Genomic DNA, 19,339 nt, shown 5'->3' with positions numbered 1-19,339 from the left:
TTTTCTTTTAATTGGTCTCTTCTATATTTAGAGCTGAAAACGCTTAGTTGTATAGAGGCGAAATATCCGTGGCCTTTATCGTTTTTTCCTTTCATTCCATTGATGGTATACCCGTTGTTTTGTTCTTCTTCGTGAGATTTTTGTTTTTATTTTGTCCTGGCTTGCCAGTTCAGCTATCGATCTTTTAATGAATCTACTTCATTATCTTAAAATTAAGAATGCGCCAATCTCGGCTAACATTTAAATTTGAAACGCAATGGCTAACATTCAACACTTGAAATGTAAAATTAATCTCCACATTGAATCCGATTCATTATTTTAAGTGTGAAATTCTTACACTTAAAAGTAAGAATTATTACGATTCATTATTTTAAGTGTGAAATTCTTGACTCTCAGCTCACATTCAACTTTAAAGTATAATATTGGCTATACTTTGTGTTAAAGCATTAAGTATACTTAATACTTTAAGCAGTAAAACTTGCATATACTTAAAATATTGGTGTTAACCCACCTTATGAAGAACAGCGTTTGCTGGTTTGTTACCCGCCAAACTTTCCTTCGACAGATGTTGATGAGATTCAGCAAGGCATTCAATTTCGGCAAAACGAGCATTGAGAGTCATTGCCACATTTCCTGGCTCTTGAGTGAGTGACAACTGAGCAGCACGCCGCAGTTGCTCCTCTATTACTAGCGCTTGCTCAAGCAACTGAAAAAAGACAACAGATTAGAAAGTCGGCCTCATTTTTCACAGAAGTACTATTATAAGCTGAAACGACTCCCAAGTAGTATTTTTATAGAGTTCTTTCCGTATTTTCAAGAAATAATTCACTGCATCATAAAAATCATAAAAATTCAGTATGCAGATAATACTTCACCTTATTTTGAAACTGAAAAAGCAAAACAGTTTGACCAATAATGCGCGTAAAACTTTTTATTCGTATTTAAAATAATCATTATCCCCTTTTTACATAGGTGCCTGGTATTCCGGTTATATCTTGCTATACTTCGAAACCAAAAAAGGATAAAAATTTGACCTATCATGTACGTCAAAATAGATGCTTATCCCTGTTTAGTTTATAACATAATTTCTGGCTTTAGACACATCATAAGTACTAAATATACTCTGTCCTTTACTATACTCAGTAAGTCAGGAATGTGACCTGTCATAAGAGATTCGTTGAGAAATAAATTCGTTGAAATCAGAAAATTTTCGAAGACTAAATTATTTTATTACTGAAAAAGAAAATAATTGTGATAATCTTGAAAATAAACACAAAGTGCACAAATTTGTAATTTATAAAATATAATTACTTATCAAATTGTTATGTAAATTCTGGATCTGTATAAAGAAAAATTGGGGCTGATTATACTATTGGGACCGAGAACAATAGGAAATATTTACTTGCAATTAATGCTTTGGGACATCAAAAGACCAAAACTAACTAAATTTAAATTCGCTGAGCAACATTGAGCAATAACACCACTAAAATCTATACAAAAGATATTATTTTAGGAATACAAGCAAGCAAAATTTTCTACTAAAAGTTTAAAAAAAAATTAGGATTCGAAGACTTTAGACTGCAGAAGGTTATGAAAGGTTTATACCGCTTCTGGGGAGTGCAGCAAAAAAGAACTAATATATATATATAGGAAGAGAGAGAGGAAGAGAGGAAGAGAGAGGAGAGAGAGAGAGAGAGAGAGAGAGAGAGAGAGAGAGAGAGAGAGAGAGAGGGGGGGAAGACAGACAGAGAGGGAGAAGACAGACAGAGAGGGAGAAGAGGCAGACAGAGAGAGAGAAAGAGAGAGAGAGAGAGAGAGAGAGAGAGAGAGAGAGAGAGAGAGAGAGAGAGAGAGAGAGAGAGAGAGAGAGAGAGAGGCAGACAGAGAGGGAGAAGAGGCAGAGAGAGAGAGAGAGAGAGAGAGAGAGAGAGAGAGAGAGAGAGAGAGAGAGAGAGAGAGAGGCAGACAGAGAGGGAGAAGAGGCAGAGAGAGAGAGAGAGAGAGAGAGAGAGAGAGAGAGAGAGCGGGAGGGAGGGAGCTGTCACGACGAAGAAAACAAACGGGACTGCGACCAGTTCATTCCAGACAAATGAAAAATTTATCTGGAACCAACTCCCGGAGGGTGTTATGCCATCAAGTCCATATGTATATTTCTTTAAGCAGAAGGTCCTACAGATGCTTAAAAATAGCAGTTCAACAGGGCATAAAATCAGTGGCATGTCGGTCGCACACGATTTGCCAGGCACAGTAGAACATGTTACAGAAAAGGTCAATATAGACAAAAATAGAATTTATGAAAGAGAGAAGTCTTTAAGGGTGGAATAAACTAAAGAGAACCAACTCCATTTGATATAGTCATAATTCTGAAATAACTATTTGGATTGTATTAACAATAATAATAACAATCATTTAAATAATAAAACTGGAATTATGGAATTTCATAGATTCAATGGCAATCATCAGCAGAGAAACTAGAAATACGAGTATTACAGAGAATAGAAGCAACCCTTGCCTAAGACTTTTGTCTAAATTAGGCTTTTAAATAAAAACTGAAGAACTATTTCTAAAAGGGAAGAATTAAACAAAATACAAAATGGATAATCACCTTAAATCGCCTTGCCAAAAACTTATTCTTAATTTCTAGGAAGTTTCCTTTGCCAGCATCCATTTTGAATGGCTCATTTATTATATTGAAGCGTGTATCATTCTGGATATCCTGCCAGCGACCATAACCATGGGTGACAACACCAGCTAATAGCCAATAGTCATGACTACAAAGAGAGAGAACGAATTCAATTTCCCGTTCTAGAGGTATCAAAAACTTACTTAGGTCTCCCCATAGGCAGAGCGCTTCTTATGGTTGGTGGTTCCCGGGGCAAAATTAATTACAGTCCCCCATCCTGACTCAAGTATAAGCAAAAAAAATCCAAATCAAACTGAAAAATTGGATCAAAGTGGGCAACACCCCTGCCCCCCCCCCCGCCATGACACCCGATACAGCTGCCCCCTGCCCCCACCCTCTTTGAACGGGTCTGCTTATGGAGGGGAGGACACGAAAAAACATTAGTATTTTTGATGATCTTTCAAGTGGAATTGGACTAGGTTACTAATAAGACTTTAGTGTTTAAACAGATTTTCTAAATCTTGGCAAAAGAAAAAAAAAATTCTTGCCAAACAAAGCGATTGAATAATTTATAGTTACAGAACTTATTAGAAGTTAGAATCTTTAGGAAAATGTAGCTATAATTCTTAAAAAATTCTTAAAACTTATGAAAAATTAGATTTTTGATGGATCTCAACGACATTACTTTGTGATTTAAACTATAAGTTGGTAAATTTTTCACTCAGGGAAATTTCTTCGTTTCATTCTTATCATTTAAGACTATTTCTAAAATTAAAAAACTAGATTATTTCCCCAATTTTTTATAATTAGAAATTCAGATATATTACTTAGAATACCAAAACAAACAATTCGTAGCAAAATTTGAAAAATGAAAGTATATAACAAAAACTATCAATAATGATTGTTGCCATTGTATTTTACAGAGAAAAATAAACATATTCGGCCCATTATACATCGGATCTTTTCGACTACAAAATGGATAAAAGTTATAATAGCACAAAATATGTGCCTCGGTTCTGTCACAAAGTGCCGCAATCTAGGTATTGATCCCTTTTCAGGTGTTGCTTAGGGAGGACGAGCTCTGGGGGGATGAATATAATAACAGATTTGATGGAATTGCTTAGATGTATATTTTATACAATCTAGATTAGCAACCTAGGTTGGTAATCTTGTTTTTATTTCGTTACTATACTTTTGCCACTCTCTCGGATAGGTTATTTACTTCTCAGGATGACCGTTAAAATGGAGTTCTATTTTTTGTTTGTTATACTAAATATACATCTCCCTCACTAGGAAATTACTATGATGCATCTTAATTATTTCTTTTTAATAGTTGAAAAAACTTAAAGGAGAGAGAACTAATTCTCCTGTGGAATAAATTATCTAACAAACAGATATCCAAGCAACAAAGTTCGACACCTGGTATAAACAGCAATTAAGTTCATTTCTACAAAGTTTAAAAAGACAAGTTTAAGAGACAAAATGGATTATCTGATTTGTGCAATCATTTCTTAGCAGAAAGCTTCTTCTTCAACAGAAGAAGAAGCTTTCCTTCTGTAGAAGAAGAAGAAAAAGTCTATCCTTCTTCAACAGAATAATTTATAGATGTTTGAATTAATAAAGGTACATTAAAAGTCACTTCGTAGATTCATTTTTTTTTGTAGACATGTCACGTTTATGATTGATATTTAATAAAAAATTTCTAGTGTAAAATAAACAAAACTTGACTTAACAGAAAAAAGAACAATAAATTTCTAATATTTACAAAAATATGACTGACAGAAGTCAAACTTCGTTTTCATTCATGAGTTTTTAACAAATCTGGATGAGTAAGGTCAGACTAGACTACAGACCAAAACACACTCCGATATGTAGATTTACTTATTCACTGCCTGACCATCGTCTACTACATTTGGAGCTCAACTAGCTAACTTCATAAAATCACGGAAAAACAAAACACAAGCAGTATAGTTTTGCATTCACCATAGCTCAAACAAATGCAATTTTGCTTAAAATCATTCCCAAATACAGCTTGGAAAAATTAGAAGACATCTGAATAAGAACCCTCCCGGAACACATTCCCCTTCGAGTTCTGTCAAAAAATCATACAAAATCCCAAGATTTTGGATACTTGCACGAAGCATCACGTAATTTTTTCAAGCGTTCCAACAAACCCTCTGGGGAAATTACAAGACCCCTCTCCCTACCCAAAAAAGAGTCAAGATTAGAGCACGCAAAGACAATGTCTAATAATATTACTTCATTCCATTTTAGCACTTGAAGCGCATCCCCCTTAGGTATAAGAAATGACAAAAAAGACAAGGTAAAATAAAGAAAGGGAAGACGAAAGCACACTTCTTTATCCTTTATTTTAATTCCTATCTTTAACTGGGGCAAGTACAGATTGACTATATATGTTAATGATAATGATTAAATGTTAGGGAGTACCCTCATGGAAATTTATAAGACATCTCTTATATATATATAAAAAAAAAAAAAAAAAAAAAAAAAAAAAAAAAAAAACTTACCGACGATGCCAGATCTCATATATCCTTTTTGGTACAGCAGCTTTTTCTTCATTTTGCCAAAGAGTATGCAATTCTGTGAAACCTCCGTCTGCAATATTGAACATGAAATCTTTATTCTCCTTTTCGCTTTCAATGTCAATCACCTTTCTCAAACGCTTTGGAGTTTCCTCTACTACTTTTGTTGTCTCTTCCGTTTCCACTTCATTTTTGTTCTCGTTTGACGGTGTTGGCGGAGCGGGAGTAGACAGTGTTGGCGGAGCGGGAGTAGACAGTGTTGGCAGAGCGGGAGTAGACGGTGTCGGAGGAGCGGGAGTAGACGGTGCTGGTGCAATTATCTCAGGCTTTAAAAAAAGATATTAAATTTTAGCTATCTCTTTGCTAGCTTGGAAAACTCTTTACTAAATCAAAAAGAAATATAACAAACTCTAGGCAAAAAAACTCTAGTCAGAATACCCAAAAATACGGAACCAACTTGGAAGGGTGAAGGATGGTGTTCGTGTAGGTGCACATGCATAGAGAATGACCGATTACTCCCCCCCCTTAGGATATACACAAAAAATAGGACTATTAAAAAATCATGTAGACCATGGTTTCGTTTATCTCATCAACGCATTACTGAAGTCAAGTCTAACATTCCAAATGCCTCCAAAAGCAGTCAACAACAATTAAGATCTCAATGCAATCCATTTAATTTTTTACATAAGCCTATCTTATGTGACTATTGTCATCTAACAAGGTTAATTAATAGTTTAGAAATAAAATGGATCCTGTTCAAAAATGTGTACGAAGTTCTGACTATGTTGCATGGCTATTTTCGTGTGCGTAACCAATTATTTGTCTCTATATATGGTGTCTTCTTTCACAAGCTTTTTTCTCGAGAATATACCACAGAAAAAGAAGAAAGATTATCCCAAACCCATAAATGAATCCTACTTAAATATGAAAAGAACAAAAAACGAGGGAACTTTAGACAGATCAAAACCCCTTCTTCAGATCTACGTATCAGCTACACTGTCTATCCATATTTTTTCTTAATAACAATACTAAATTACACAGAGATGCAGAGGAAATAAGTTGTAAATAACCCAACAAACTAATTCCCCTTCTCACATAGAAACGTGACTTTTTTGTGAATATGTAATAAAATATGTATATAGTATAGAATATGTATGTATAGAATATGAAATATAAAAAATACAAGAATATAGTGTATAAAATGAAGAATATAGGAAAATATATATAAAAGATGTATATTTCTCTCTTTTTTAAAACCAATTGTCTAATTTTCTGACAATAGTTTAATTATTTCAAAGCTTCTCTTCACTTTCTTCGGCTCCGTTTAATATTCTTGAACTGCGTCTTCTAACAATTTATTTTTATAAAGTATATTCTGTATAACAATTCCCATACGACCATATAGCCTTTTTTAGCCTGGGGTGTCCTTATTCGTTCAGTTTCTTTATTTGCTTCCTAAACTTCATTACAAAACACCGCATTTCTAAATTATTTTCTTGTCTTTAACGTATTTTTGAACCTCATTTGGGTCTATTATTAAGAACACTTAGCTTAGCATATCCGCTTTATTATGTTTTTAGCAAACAGTCATAGCTAGGTGGTGGGTTGAGCCCCCGCCCCTTCCCGCAAGTCAGTATCCTTCCCCTAGATAATTCAGCGACATCAAGGGTAAACCTGATTTCTGACAGAAGATGGTGAATTTGATAAACATTAGTAATGCTTAGTTAAGCTACAACTTGATCTGTATACTTCAGTTTGATTTTAAAACCAAAGACATAGCTAAAAGGTGGGGCCAAAATATTTCCCCTATGAACCTCATCGCCCTTAAAAAAAAAAACCTCAAAGCCATTCTAAACCAGATGTTTTAAAGTAACATGGACAGAATGAATAAATAACTGAAAAGAAAAGTGACCGAAATTTATCCATCTTTTTGCCGTACATTAAGTACAGCCTGTGTGTTTCAGGACGTAAAAGCGGCCAAATATTAAAGTAAATAGCTGCCATTTTCTTAGTCAGTTTTTTTTTTTACTACTGAAAGTTTACGCCAAAATCTAGTTTCCTGACCTTTTAAATAATTAATTCATACATATATGCAAAAACACCGTATTTCTAAACTCCTGATAGTATATAGACCTTCTGTATAAATATTAAATTATCAAGCTTAGGAATGCCAAAAATTTAATCTATTTCCAGTGATTGTGGCATAAAAAGGTTCTTTTGAAGACACTGTACTGTGAAAATATAATTATTTTTATGCAATTTTTTAGAATTTGTAGGGTTCTAAGCCCCTAAAGTTCACCTCTAGCTACAACTCTAAAATGCATATCAACCTGTTTGATTTGAGCATCAAATTTGATTTGGTTTGGAATATAAAAGAAAAAGTCAAATCGTTTATGAAATTGAACGGATGAAATGGCATGTAGAAGAGGCAAGCTCTGAGGTACCCTATGGTCCCAGAACTGTTTAAATCCTTATGCACAGAATGTTCCAGTTCTATGAACAAGCTGCCAAATGTTGGCGTTTTCAATCCTTAAAAATAAAATATATGTGGCCTACAAAAAAAAAAAAAAAAAAAAAAAAAAAAAAAAAAAAAAAAAAAAAAAAAAAAAAAAAACTTATAAAGACGACGATGTAAAAGCTTTATTTACAAATTGGAATAGCTTTTTAAGTAATAGCTATCAGGAATAACTGTTCCTGAAACAATCCGTAACTACACTCCTGTGTGTCGGTTGCAAAACATTACATGGGGGCGTTTATATAGCTTAAGATTTATAGATAAATTCATTTCAATTACCTCTTTTTGCTCTACATTTCCTTGTATTATATTTTCTTCCTTTATCTCTTCTTTTATTTCGCCAGCAGCAGGTTTATCAGTGGGCAGATTTTCACTTTCCATCGTAAGATTTGTCTCCTCCTTCGACTTAGGTTCGTCGACTAAACGAAAAAAGAAGAAAAAAAAACGCTATTTCATAAAAAGAAATAATAAAAATAAAAATCAAGAACAGCGTTTCCAGGACATTCATGTTTTTAGTAGTTGATTTTGAGTATAATATAAAATACACATAGTTTATGATAAATTTAGGAAAATTTATCCAAAATTAAAGAAGATCATTCCACTTGTAAGATTACTCGTTTAAAAAAAAAAAAAAACTGAATACTATCATTGATTTAAATTACAAATGACCCTTTGACTATATCCCTGCCAATCGAAGATTGGTTTGAATAAATCCGTATATATATATATATATATATATATATATATATATATATATATATATATATATATATATATATATATATATATATATATATATATATATATATATATATATATATATATATATATATATATATATATATAAAAAAAAATATATATATATATATATATATATATATATATATATATATATATATATATATATATATATATATATATATATATATATATATATATATATATATATATATATATATATATATATATATATATATATAATATAATATAAAGATAAATGGATCCCAAACCAACGACATAACGTAGGTATAAAAAAAGAACATTGCAAAGCACCAAAATTTGTGACATTTTAGGTTTTTTTTTTTTTCTTCAAAACGTAAAATTGACGATTAAGACTAAGAGATACCTAATTTTCTGAAACATTTATCATATATTTGTAACGCGAGTTCTCTAGCTGCAGGGGGTTGCTTCGGAACTCTATCCCCCCCCCCCCACTGGCACAATCTCGGATGGAAGATACAGCAACGCAATTTCTTGCATAACATTTGTAGCAGCAATCTGATACAAGCGTTCGTATTAGAGCCAATTTTGGGAGATTTTTTTACCCGTACCCGAGAAAAAAAAGGCCTACTTAGGAGACTAAAAATAACAAATGACAGAAATATTTCCCATCTGGCAAACCTGACAATGTCATTACAAACAGTTTTTCTTTACCTTCCATAGGCTCTTCATTTTTCTCTTTTTTAGCCTCTTCACTTTCTTCTTTCTTAGGCCCTTCACTTTCTTCTTTTTTAGACTCTTCAGTGTCTTCTTTCTTAGCCTCTTCCGGTTTATCTTTGGGTTCTTCTGATTCTACTTTGAGCTCTTCCTTCAATTGCAATGGAACTGATGTTTGAGTGAAGGGAACACTAGAAGGAAGAGAGGGAACACTCGAAGGAACAGTAGGAGCACTAGACGGAACAGTGGGAGCGCTTTTACTAGAACTGACTTCTGCTGGCTTAAGTTCAACTGGCTTCTTCCTGACAAGTTCAGGCATACTATAATACCCATTAATGTGCTCAAATTCGAGGACTTTCTTTCTAATGAGGGCCATAACACCAATTCTTGTTAAAACGTGTTGGCGACTAATCCCTTCACGAGGTACACCGTCTGCAAACGTTTCAGCAGATTCGTTACCAGGCTCACAAAGATGACGCATGAAAAGTGATACATAAGATCTGAAATGACGCTCAGGTTTTCCTTTAAGGTCACGCACCAACCTGGAAATGAATTATAGTAGCGTGATTCAGTGGCTCCATTTCCTTAGCAATTAACTTGATAAGAAAATACGAAACAGAGAGTGTGTGTGAGAGAGAGACAGAGAGAGAGAGAGAGAGAGAGAGAGAGAGAAAGAGAGAGAGAATTAATTAGAACAATACTAGCAGAAAAATTCATAGAAGAAGCTTTGTCTAAGAAGACAACAGATCCAGAGTTCACAGACTCGTTATATATATATATATACGATTATATATATATATATATATATATATATATATATATATATATATATATATATATATATATATATATATATATATATATATATATATATATATATATATATATATATATATCCACAGACAAATTTATAGTTGTACTATTCATATATATTTTTAGTTATTATTAATATTTATTGAAAACCTCTCTTCATATAAAAAGAAAAATAAAAAATCGCGAAGAAAGGAAGAAAACGAGGACAATTAACAGCCAGTGAAAAAATTGAAAAATTATGCAAATATTTCGGTCAAGACCTCCCCTTGACCGTCTTCTGCACTAAGGACGGTCAAGCGGAGGTCTTGACCGAAATATTTGCATAATTTTTCAATTTTTTCACTGGCTGTTAAGTTTGGTGTTTTTATTTTAAGGTTTGGTTTTTATATTTTTATCAGTTTTATTCTGCACTGAGGACGGTCAAGCGGAGGTCTTGACCGAAATATTTGCATAATATTTCAATTTTTTTCACTGGCTGTTAAGTTTGGTGTTGTTATTTTAAGGTTTGGTTTTTATATTTTTATCAGTTTTATTCTGCACTGAGGACGGTCAAGCGGAGGTTTGCATAATTTTTCAAATTTTTTCACTGGCTGTTAATTGTCCTCGTTTTCTTCCTTTCTTCGCGATTTTTTATTTATCATGATTAGCCAGTGTGGTCTCAGAAATTATTTATTTATAAAAAGAAAATGACGGAGCACTACAAACAGAAAAAACAAAACAAAACAAAAGCAAAATATCACTATACAACAATGACGACTTAACTAGAGCTGAAGAAGTCGGCTCCAAGTATGTCTTGAATTTTGATTGTGTTTTTTCCATAAGTTTAGCAACGGCTATAGTACAGGCCTTCCTAAATTATGGGGTCGCATGAGATTTTAAAGTCAAATATTTAAATAGTAAAGTCAAATATTTATATCATACTACAGGAAAAGACATATTATAAAGTTCATGAATTTTTGAAGACTGAAGGTCTAGAATGGAAAAATTGCTGTGGAATATGCAGATGGTGCAAGAGCGATGACGGGCAAAAGCATTTTTTTGAGCTACTCATTATGACCATATAACTTTTACTCACTGCCTTATTCTCCAAGAGGCCCTGGCTACAAAACATTAGTAGAATGAATAAACCATGTACTTCAAGATTCCCTTACGGTTATAAATTTTATTAAGAGCCATGCCCTGAACAGTCACTTATCAAATCACATGGATTCCGTCTATACAACTTTATTATTTCATGCAGAAGTAATGTGGTTGTCAAGAGGTCAAAGTTACGGAAGATTATTATTATTAAAAGGCAAATCTCAATAAATGTTAACCAACCGAAAAATAAAGCTAGCTACTACCCTTCAAAACGACTTAGGGCTATTTGAGGTGTGTTGTCTTCTGAGTATACTTGCGAAATAGAACAACCTAAAATAGTCTCTTTAAGGAAAAAATTGCGATATATTTACTTCTAATGATAAAATTGAAAGTTTTATTAAAAAGATTAAAAAAATGGAAAGTTAGAATAGAAAAAAAAATTCAAAATATTTTCCAGTGCTGACAATTTTATGATCGAGAAAAATTATTGTAAAAATTTTATTGTGGATCACTTATAAGCCCTAGTTCCGTACATATTTTAAATTAAATATTGATTTCAAAAAAGTGACTTGGATTCATAATCCGTTTTGTATTGATCTAACTGAGATTGATCAAATACCAAAAGCTTAAGTAGAATTTACGGAAGTTTCGAGCGATTCAAACTTAAAACTATAATTACCAAAAAAGCCCTTGACTGAATTCTGGATCAGAACTAGAACAGAATTCCCGACAATCGCAGATATGGCATTATATGTTCTTCTGCCATATATTTATGTGTAAACAACATATTTATGTGAAGTTACATTCTGAGCTTTAAAACATATCAAACCCCAATATCGTTCATCGTTAAAAAATGTTGAAGATGTATTACGTCCAGCAGTGTCAAGCATTCGATCAAGATTTAATTTCTTATGCAATAAAAACAGGCACATCCATCTCACAAAAGTTTTTCCTTCAATTTTAATTTAATATCTACCACCCCAACGACTGCGTTCGAATATATTCGATTGACCTAAGATGCTCAGAATTCTCTTTTATTTATGTTATTGCAAAATATGTAATTTTGATGAAAAATAGGGCATATAATTTTTGTAAGTATAATAAAGACATCTTTTGTGTAATTTTTATTTCAGATTTTTGCATGTTTTTAAACGAATTCAAAAACTATATATTTTAATTTGTATATGAATATTGTTACGGAAACTTACAATCATAAATGGGGTCGTGAATGAAAATAGTTTAGGAAGCCCTGCTATAATAGGATCTGCTATGCACAGATTATTGATGAGCTTTGAATTACGTGTCCAAATTGGATATCTCAGTAGGTATTTTGCAAAACGGAAAAAAGTGGAACAGATCTTCAATTTATCAGCATTAGCAAGAATCTTCCAGAAGGGTGCAATGTAGAGGATGTGGGGGAGAGCAACAGTGTTGTACAGCGTTGCAAGATAATGGCGAATAAAACAACTGATTTGAATAAGATACAATAAATACTGCTAATATTGAAATTATTGCTACTTGTATTATAAATAAAAATTATTTTCTTGTCGTAAACCCATTCCGAAAAATTGTCTTCAATTTGTTTATGAGCGGTATGACAAAACACACATTTCTTATGTTAAAAAAAGAAGGCAAAACATTACGATACAAAACAACAAATAGTTTCAAGTAAGGCTTACCATTGGGTGTTCGTAGCTTCCTGAGGGGGCATGCCATAACGCATAATTGCGTTCAAGAAAGCCTTTCGCTGTCTTGCATTAAAGCCAAGAACCTAGGGAATGAAAATTCATCTATCATAGATTGAATTAAATAGCATAGATTTGCAAAAAAATTCGCTTTTTAAGAATGGTAACAAAATAAAAAGTCATTAGGAACAGAATGAAAAATATGACAGGATAGAATAAAGAATATATACAAAGAAAATGACTAAGTAGAGAAATTGAATGATGTTTTTAAAATAGAGAGTGACAGTGGAAGAAAAACTTAAAATGTTACAAAATTTTACTTGTTACAAAATGACAAAAAAATTGTTTTAAATTTATTTTCAGTTACCTTTAATATGTCCTTATTTTAATAGTGGGGAGGTTTTTTAACCTTTGTTAAGCGTAAGATTTTTCAAATAAAAAGAAAACTTAAAAATAGAATACGAAATCATGGGATAAATCGTTACGTCCTGTGATTAGGGGATATCGAGCACATAAGTCCTCCGGCGTGACTGGAATGCATAAATCAAATTAGACACTTTACCCAGTCGACAGATTCTTTCAATAAGTAAAACCCCAATGCATCTTTGTCGTTTCAGACATATAAGCCATTATAACAGCTTGACATCTATAAGTCGGTAATCTGTCACGACAAAAATACTCTTAAAATATCTGATTTTTAATTTTAGCAATTTTAACTAATCTTAATTATAATCTTAAATCCACTAAGACATTGCTTAACTAATAACCTTAACAAAATATCCCAACTTTTAACTAACTCTTAAATTTTGTAAATTCTGTAAGCATATTGGCTAGACATGAAAGACAAAAACGAGAAAACGTAGGACTACAGAAGAAAACGAGGAAATTCACAGCCAGCGAAAAGAAGAGTCGCTCGTCTCTTTTATTTTTGTTCTAAAGTTTATTTTTATATATTGTCCCATGGATTTTATTTCTATTCTTCTTCCTCCACAGAGGACAGCTGACCAGAGATCCCCACAAAAATATTTGCTCTTTCATTTTTTTTTCACTGGCTTTTCCCCTCTTTTTAATTCTTTTGCTACATTTCTCATTTTGTAAAACAATCCAAGGCTACATGTAAATGTAGCCTTGTAAACAATGGTATAGTTAACCGATAAATCCTTTGTCAGTATTAATATTTCTTTGGAGTATTCAACAAACGCTCTCATTTGAAGCTCCAAAAAAATATCCATGTGAATGAGCCCTGGCACTATTGCCAAAAGTATACACTATGCCTAAATACTTATGTAATGCGGCACAGAATGCCAGCATAAGGCAAGTAATGTGGTACAATTTATTTTATTAATTCAAAACTTGACAAGATATTTAGATTGTGTTTCAAATGAGTGATCTCCCCATATTCTATGACCAATAGTTCAATACAATCACCTCTTGGAAAAAAGAAAAGAGAAGGAAATACACCAGTTTTACCAAAGCAAAAAACATAATTGTCCTTGTTTTTCAAGGCAGGTGACGGTTAATTTTTAAGCGTGTTCAACCATGGTTTTATGGTTTTCAAGAAATTCTAAAAAATATCTTTTCGTAACTAAAAATTACTGTTCAATTTAATCTGAATAAAAATTTCCATTCTCAAAATAGTGCTACATGGGAAATATTTGCCACTACATAGTTTTTTTTCAATCTGTTTTTCAAATTTTGGTTATTCTTCCAAAGCAAAAAACATAATTTTCTTTGTTTTTCAAGGCAGGTGACGGTTAATTATTAAGCGTGTTCAACCATGGTTTTATGGTTTTCAAAAAATTCTCAAAAATCTCTTTTCGTGACTAAAAATTACTATTCAATTTAATCTGAATAAAAATTTCCATTCTCAAAATAGTGCTACATGGGAAATATTTGCCACTACGTAGTTCTTTTTCAATCTGTTTTTCAAATTTTGGTTACTCTGTGCCATGTTTTGCTCTTTCATATGCTGCACCTGCAAACATGATTGCAAAAATACTTAAGCAATAATATGCATCATGCCAAAATTACAGCAACCTAATGTTATTGAACTTCGCCTTTGGCAAAACATCAATCCTTCAAATGTTCTGCCCTATTGAAGTCCCTTCACTATCTGCCAACTGGACAGGGGAATAGTCATACTTTAAAACTATCCCTCTCTTCTGAGGCAAAAGGGTAAAGCTACAGACATTTAAGTGTAAAAAATGAATATTAATCTAATTTCTAGAATGAGTTGTAATACATTCATCTTTCCTCATATTAAGTTTCACCATTAATTCATATTAATTTAACATATGAAAGAATATATTTTATTTACGAAAAAAAAGCACAAGACTAATATTAAAAACACAAGATATAAAAGTGAAAAAAAAAGCCTTTCTTCACGGTTCTTCGTTTCCTTCTCTTTTTTTCAACAAACAATCAGAGACATTTAGCTAATTTTTTTCCCTTTTTTTGCGTCTCCATCCAGTGTTTCCTTCCTTGTCCACTACAACATTGTTTCGCGGACAGACTGAAGAATCTGCTTTCTTCCGCGTTCGGAATAGCTCTGTATTCCGAACCCAGACCACGCAGACCCTCCGATTAAGTGTCGGAGGGGAACAGGGTCCCCAGCTACTCTTCCATCCAATATATTCCTTCTCAGCCCAAACACAACCTATTTATTCTTCCAAATCTCAATCCCTGTGTTAGGAGGAGTTACTAACGTATTTTCAAAAGGATCTAGCACACAAAATATAAATTATATAAAAGTTGGAATGTAATTGGATTAGTTGTTAAAATAAACTAAGTAAAAAAGCTCAATTCTGAAATGAGTTCTCGAAAATCAAATAACTACAGAAAAATCTCTTATTACTGCCTAATTTTGAAGATCAATTAACACAGATTTGGGTTTAATTTGAAGGTGGTGAGTTTTAGAAAAATTTTGCGCGCTAATAACTCGGAGATAGAACAAAAAGTGGAAAAAGACACTCGACCTTTTTCCAGGTCAGCTCTCCTTTGAGTCTTATAATACAATCTTCCATTCTCTTTAGAATAATCCAATACAACATTTTTGCTTAAATACTATTCTATATGCACCGTACTAGAAATCATTTCTAAAAGAAAATGGGTAGTCCTTTTTCATGACCCCAACAGGGCACCTTCAGGGGTACATTTCATGGCACCTTCGGGAGGAAGCCATTGGTCTAAAGTAAGAATATCCAAATTATTATATGCTAATAATTGTCTGTTTATCATCCTAACGTATAATTCTCTAAAGAAACTATGCATAGATTTCCCTCTTCTTTCAACTCCAATTCAGGGGTCACATTAGATTCTTTTTGTTTTGCAAAGAGTATCGGTATAGCAGGGTATAGCAGGAGCAAAGAGTATGGGTAAGGAGCTGAGATCAGACACTTATTACTAATTTTACCAATTACACTAATTAAATTAATTATCCTTATTATTACACGGAACAATTTAACAAATGACGTCAAATGCTAGATGGTGTTGATAGTTTCTTTTTGTCAACATTAGCACCAGATCCCCTTCTTAAAGTTACTCTTTGGGCAGGAGCTTGCGAGTACTTGTATGAATATCCAGAAAAAAAAAAAAAAAAAAACAAGACTTACCTCAATATTTCCATTGACTCGAGCAAGTAGAGGTGGAAGTGGTCGATATTTGTCAGGCTCCGATTTTTTGCTTTTTTGCTTACTTCTCTTCTCATCATCTAAAATGATCATTTACAAAGACCTCAATAAATGAATACAAACAAAGTTTAATACAGGGAATAAACGCTAACGTAGTAACCTGGATTTTCATTCGGCACGGGAAGAGGGAGGTGGGGTGGAACCAATAAAAAGCTTTTATAATTCTTGTTTAACCATTAACTAGCCAGATCCTAACAGATGGAAAGAGCCTGATACTGCACACTGGATTTTAATTTAGGGAGAGATGGAGAGTGAACCATAAACAAAATCAGTTATATGTATTTTATAAATATTAAATACCCGAAAAGCAAGTCTTCGTAGACAATTCTTCACTTTTCCAGAGAGGAAATGGAGAGAGAGAGAGAGAGAGATAGAGAGAGAGAGAGAGAGAGAGAGAGAGAGAGAGAGAGAGAGAGAGAGAGAGAGAGAGAGAGAGAGAGAGAGAGAGAGAGAGAGAGAGAGAGAGAGAGAGAGAGAGAGAGAGAGAGAGAGAGAGAGAGAGAGAGAGAGAGAGAGAGAGAGAGAGAGAGAGAGAGAGAGAGAGAGAGAGAGAGAGAGAGAGAGAGAGAGAGAGAGAGAGAGAGAGAGAGAGAGAGAGAGAGAGAGAGAGAGAGAGAGAGAGAGAGAGAGAGAGAGAGAGAGAGAGAGAGAGAGAGAGAGAGAGAGAGACAGAAAGACAGAGAGAGAGATAGAGAGAGAGAGAGAGAGAGAGAGAGAGAGAGAGAGAAAGAGATAGAGATAGAGAAAGAAAGCGGGAGAGAGAAAGAAAGAGAGAGAAAGAGAGAGAAAGAGAGTGAAAGAGAGAGAAAGTGAGAGAAAGAGAGAGAAAGAGAGAGAGAGAGAGAGAGAGAGAGAGAGATAGAGAGAGAGAGAGAGAGAGAGAGAGAGAGAGAGAGAGAGACCGAAGGTATTATAGAAAGATCAAAGAGAACATTTTGATATGACCAGACAGTAAAAATTTTTGGAAATGTCATAATAAAAATCCAAATACCAGGTTTTGGTACTAATTTTCAATTTAAGTGTTTCCAAACTTCTTTCCAAGCAATTTTTTTTAGGTATTTGATCGTGAGATCTCTATAGCTGTCTTACAGCTTATGATAATACTTAAAAAAAAAAATCGAGATAAGTCTTCGACTTTTCCTAAATGTTCTTTTTTTCTGGTGACAACTACTATCGCATAATAAAAGTATGGCCAGATTAGACCCCTAAAATTTCAAACGTAACAGGCTTTAATCCTCTATTATTCAATGAATAGGAAGTTATATTTCTTTCCATCCGTCTTTAACAAAATTGAGCTTGGAAGTGGAAGAACAGATATAGGCCTAAATCTGATATTTAAGCATCTGATAGCCAAAACATCAGTGGCAATCCAGCAACTCATACTACATATGGTGACCTAGACCACGGAAGGCTAGTTTGGCCCAATATCCTTCATTGCACATTTCGAAAAAATGAAATAATAATATAAAAAAATTAAATATCAAACCATTGACAAGAAATGCATTAAATTATCATTTAATAGTTCTTTTATTTCCCTGAAATCCAAGACTGCATCGAAAATATGCACTACTGGATTATTTAACAGCTGTTTAACTTTTACATTTACTTCTTTTTACCCCCCCCCCCCCCCATCGGAACTATAAAACCTTAGTAATGGAATTTTAACTATGTGTGCGTTCCATATTCAACTCTCAGCAACTCCCTGAATAACTCTGCCTCAACTCTCACGAGAGCATCAATATATAATTATTGAATCATGTGTTGGTTGGAACACCAGAGCGCCAAGCCAAGAGTTAAATACAATAGCGGTAGCCAAGTTAATTGCTTAGCTGAAAACATGAAAAAAAACCCACCATACATCGATACGTAAAATACATCTATGCGTAAACATAACATTGCATTTCTCAAACACAGCTCTTTTCTAAGCATTTTACGTAAATAGTCTGTATTTCCTTCTTTCATTATTATTAAATGCTCTTTTATATACATGTTGCTTAAATAATTCTATGTCAATGAGTCAGTCACCTGACCGACTTTCCAAAGTAAACTATGTTAGATGCTACGCAGACTATGTTGATAAACTATAGTTTTGAGTTTTAACTTACTCTCATTATCGAAATCATCATCCAATTCGTCATCTTTCTCAGATTCAGCTGAATAATCAGATTGACCATCGCTGGCGTTCCCTTGCCAGGCATCCTTGGCATCTTGAACAATGTCAGTATAATTCACCTTAAAATCAAAATTTGCAAATTATAGATCATCCTACTAGCATCTACTCTACATTTCCACATTCTAGCTTTTGTGGAAAAACAGTGCAGTTTTGTGGTATGGGGACAATTGATGCGGGAGAGAAAACACAAATCCAGATGTGTTGAAAAAAAACGACGTATACCAAACAATGTGTTCTACAAATTGTTTTCCCTTGGAAAAATGTAAAAAAAAATAATCAGATCGAAGAGATGTTAATTCATTTGATATAATAACAAGCAGCAATAATAAAGTCTCTCTCTAAACCCATGAGTAGAGTAAGTAGTTTTTCCATAGCAGAAAAGTCATTTTTCCTTTCCCCGTGCAGCGATATTGAAATTTATAGTATTATTTCTCAGCTTCCAAGTAGCCATTCAGTTGACGGTTTTGGTTTGAGTAGTAATGTTCCTTAAAAAAAAAATGGTCAGTTTGTTTCTAACCCCATCTCACACATAACTAGCCTCTCTCTTTCTTCTGGTGTTTTTCCTCATTTATATAAAGTTGCTAATGTTGTACCTTTGCATAAGAAAGGTGATTCATCTCTAATTTCAAACTATAAACCCATTTCCCTTCTTCCTGTCATCTCTAAGGTTGTTGAAAAAGTAGTGTATTGTAGGCTCTCTTCATTTGTATTTAGTACTAAAATGACTGCAGGAAATGCTCTCATAACTAACCATCAGCATGGTTTTCGTCCCACTTTCTCT

The 19,339-nt window shown here is 33.3% G+C and overlaps 1 protein-coding gene across 1 annotated transcript in view; it reads right to left on the bottom strand.

The window, feature by feature from the left end:
* Mi-2 (chromodomain-helicase-DNA-binding protein Mi-2 homolog) overlaps positions 1 to 19,339 on the bottom strand; it is a 155,925-nt gene that overhangs the window by 6,469 nt on the left and 130,117 nt on the right. Inside the window, exons 22-29 of the mRNA XM_089093591.1 lie at positions 18,491 to 18,617; positions 16,308 to 16,405; positions 12,691 to 12,782; positions 9,116 to 9,660; positions 7,961 to 8,100; positions 5,152 to 5,492; positions 2,606 to 2,771; positions 512 to 706 (exon numbers count right to left, since the gene is read on the bottom strand). Of these exons, the coding sequence (XP_088949717.1) occupies positions 512 to 706; positions 2,606 to 2,771; positions 5,152 to 5,492; positions 7,961 to 8,100; positions 9,116 to 9,660; positions 12,691 to 12,782; positions 16,308 to 16,405; positions 18,491 to 18,617 (1,704 nt within the window). The remainder of the gene's footprint in view (positions 1 to 511; positions 707 to 2,605; positions 2,772 to 5,151; positions 5,493 to 7,960; positions 8,101 to 9,115; positions 9,661 to 12,690; positions 12,783 to 16,307; positions 16,406 to 18,490; positions 18,618 to 19,339) is intronic.

The sequence above is a fragment of the Artemia sp. Qi Xiang Cuo genome, chromosome 8, assembly GCF_049724085.1.
Source record: "Artemia sp. Qi Xiang Cuo chromosome 8, ASM4972408v1, whole genome shotgun sequence".
In the NCBI taxonomy this organism is placed as follows: Eukaryota; Metazoa; Arthropoda; class Branchiopoda; order Anostraca; family Artemiidae; genus Artemia; species Artemia sp. Qi Xiang Cuo.
Note: the sequence above shows the minus strand (reverse complement) of the source record. Positions and strands in the feature narration are given on the sequence as shown.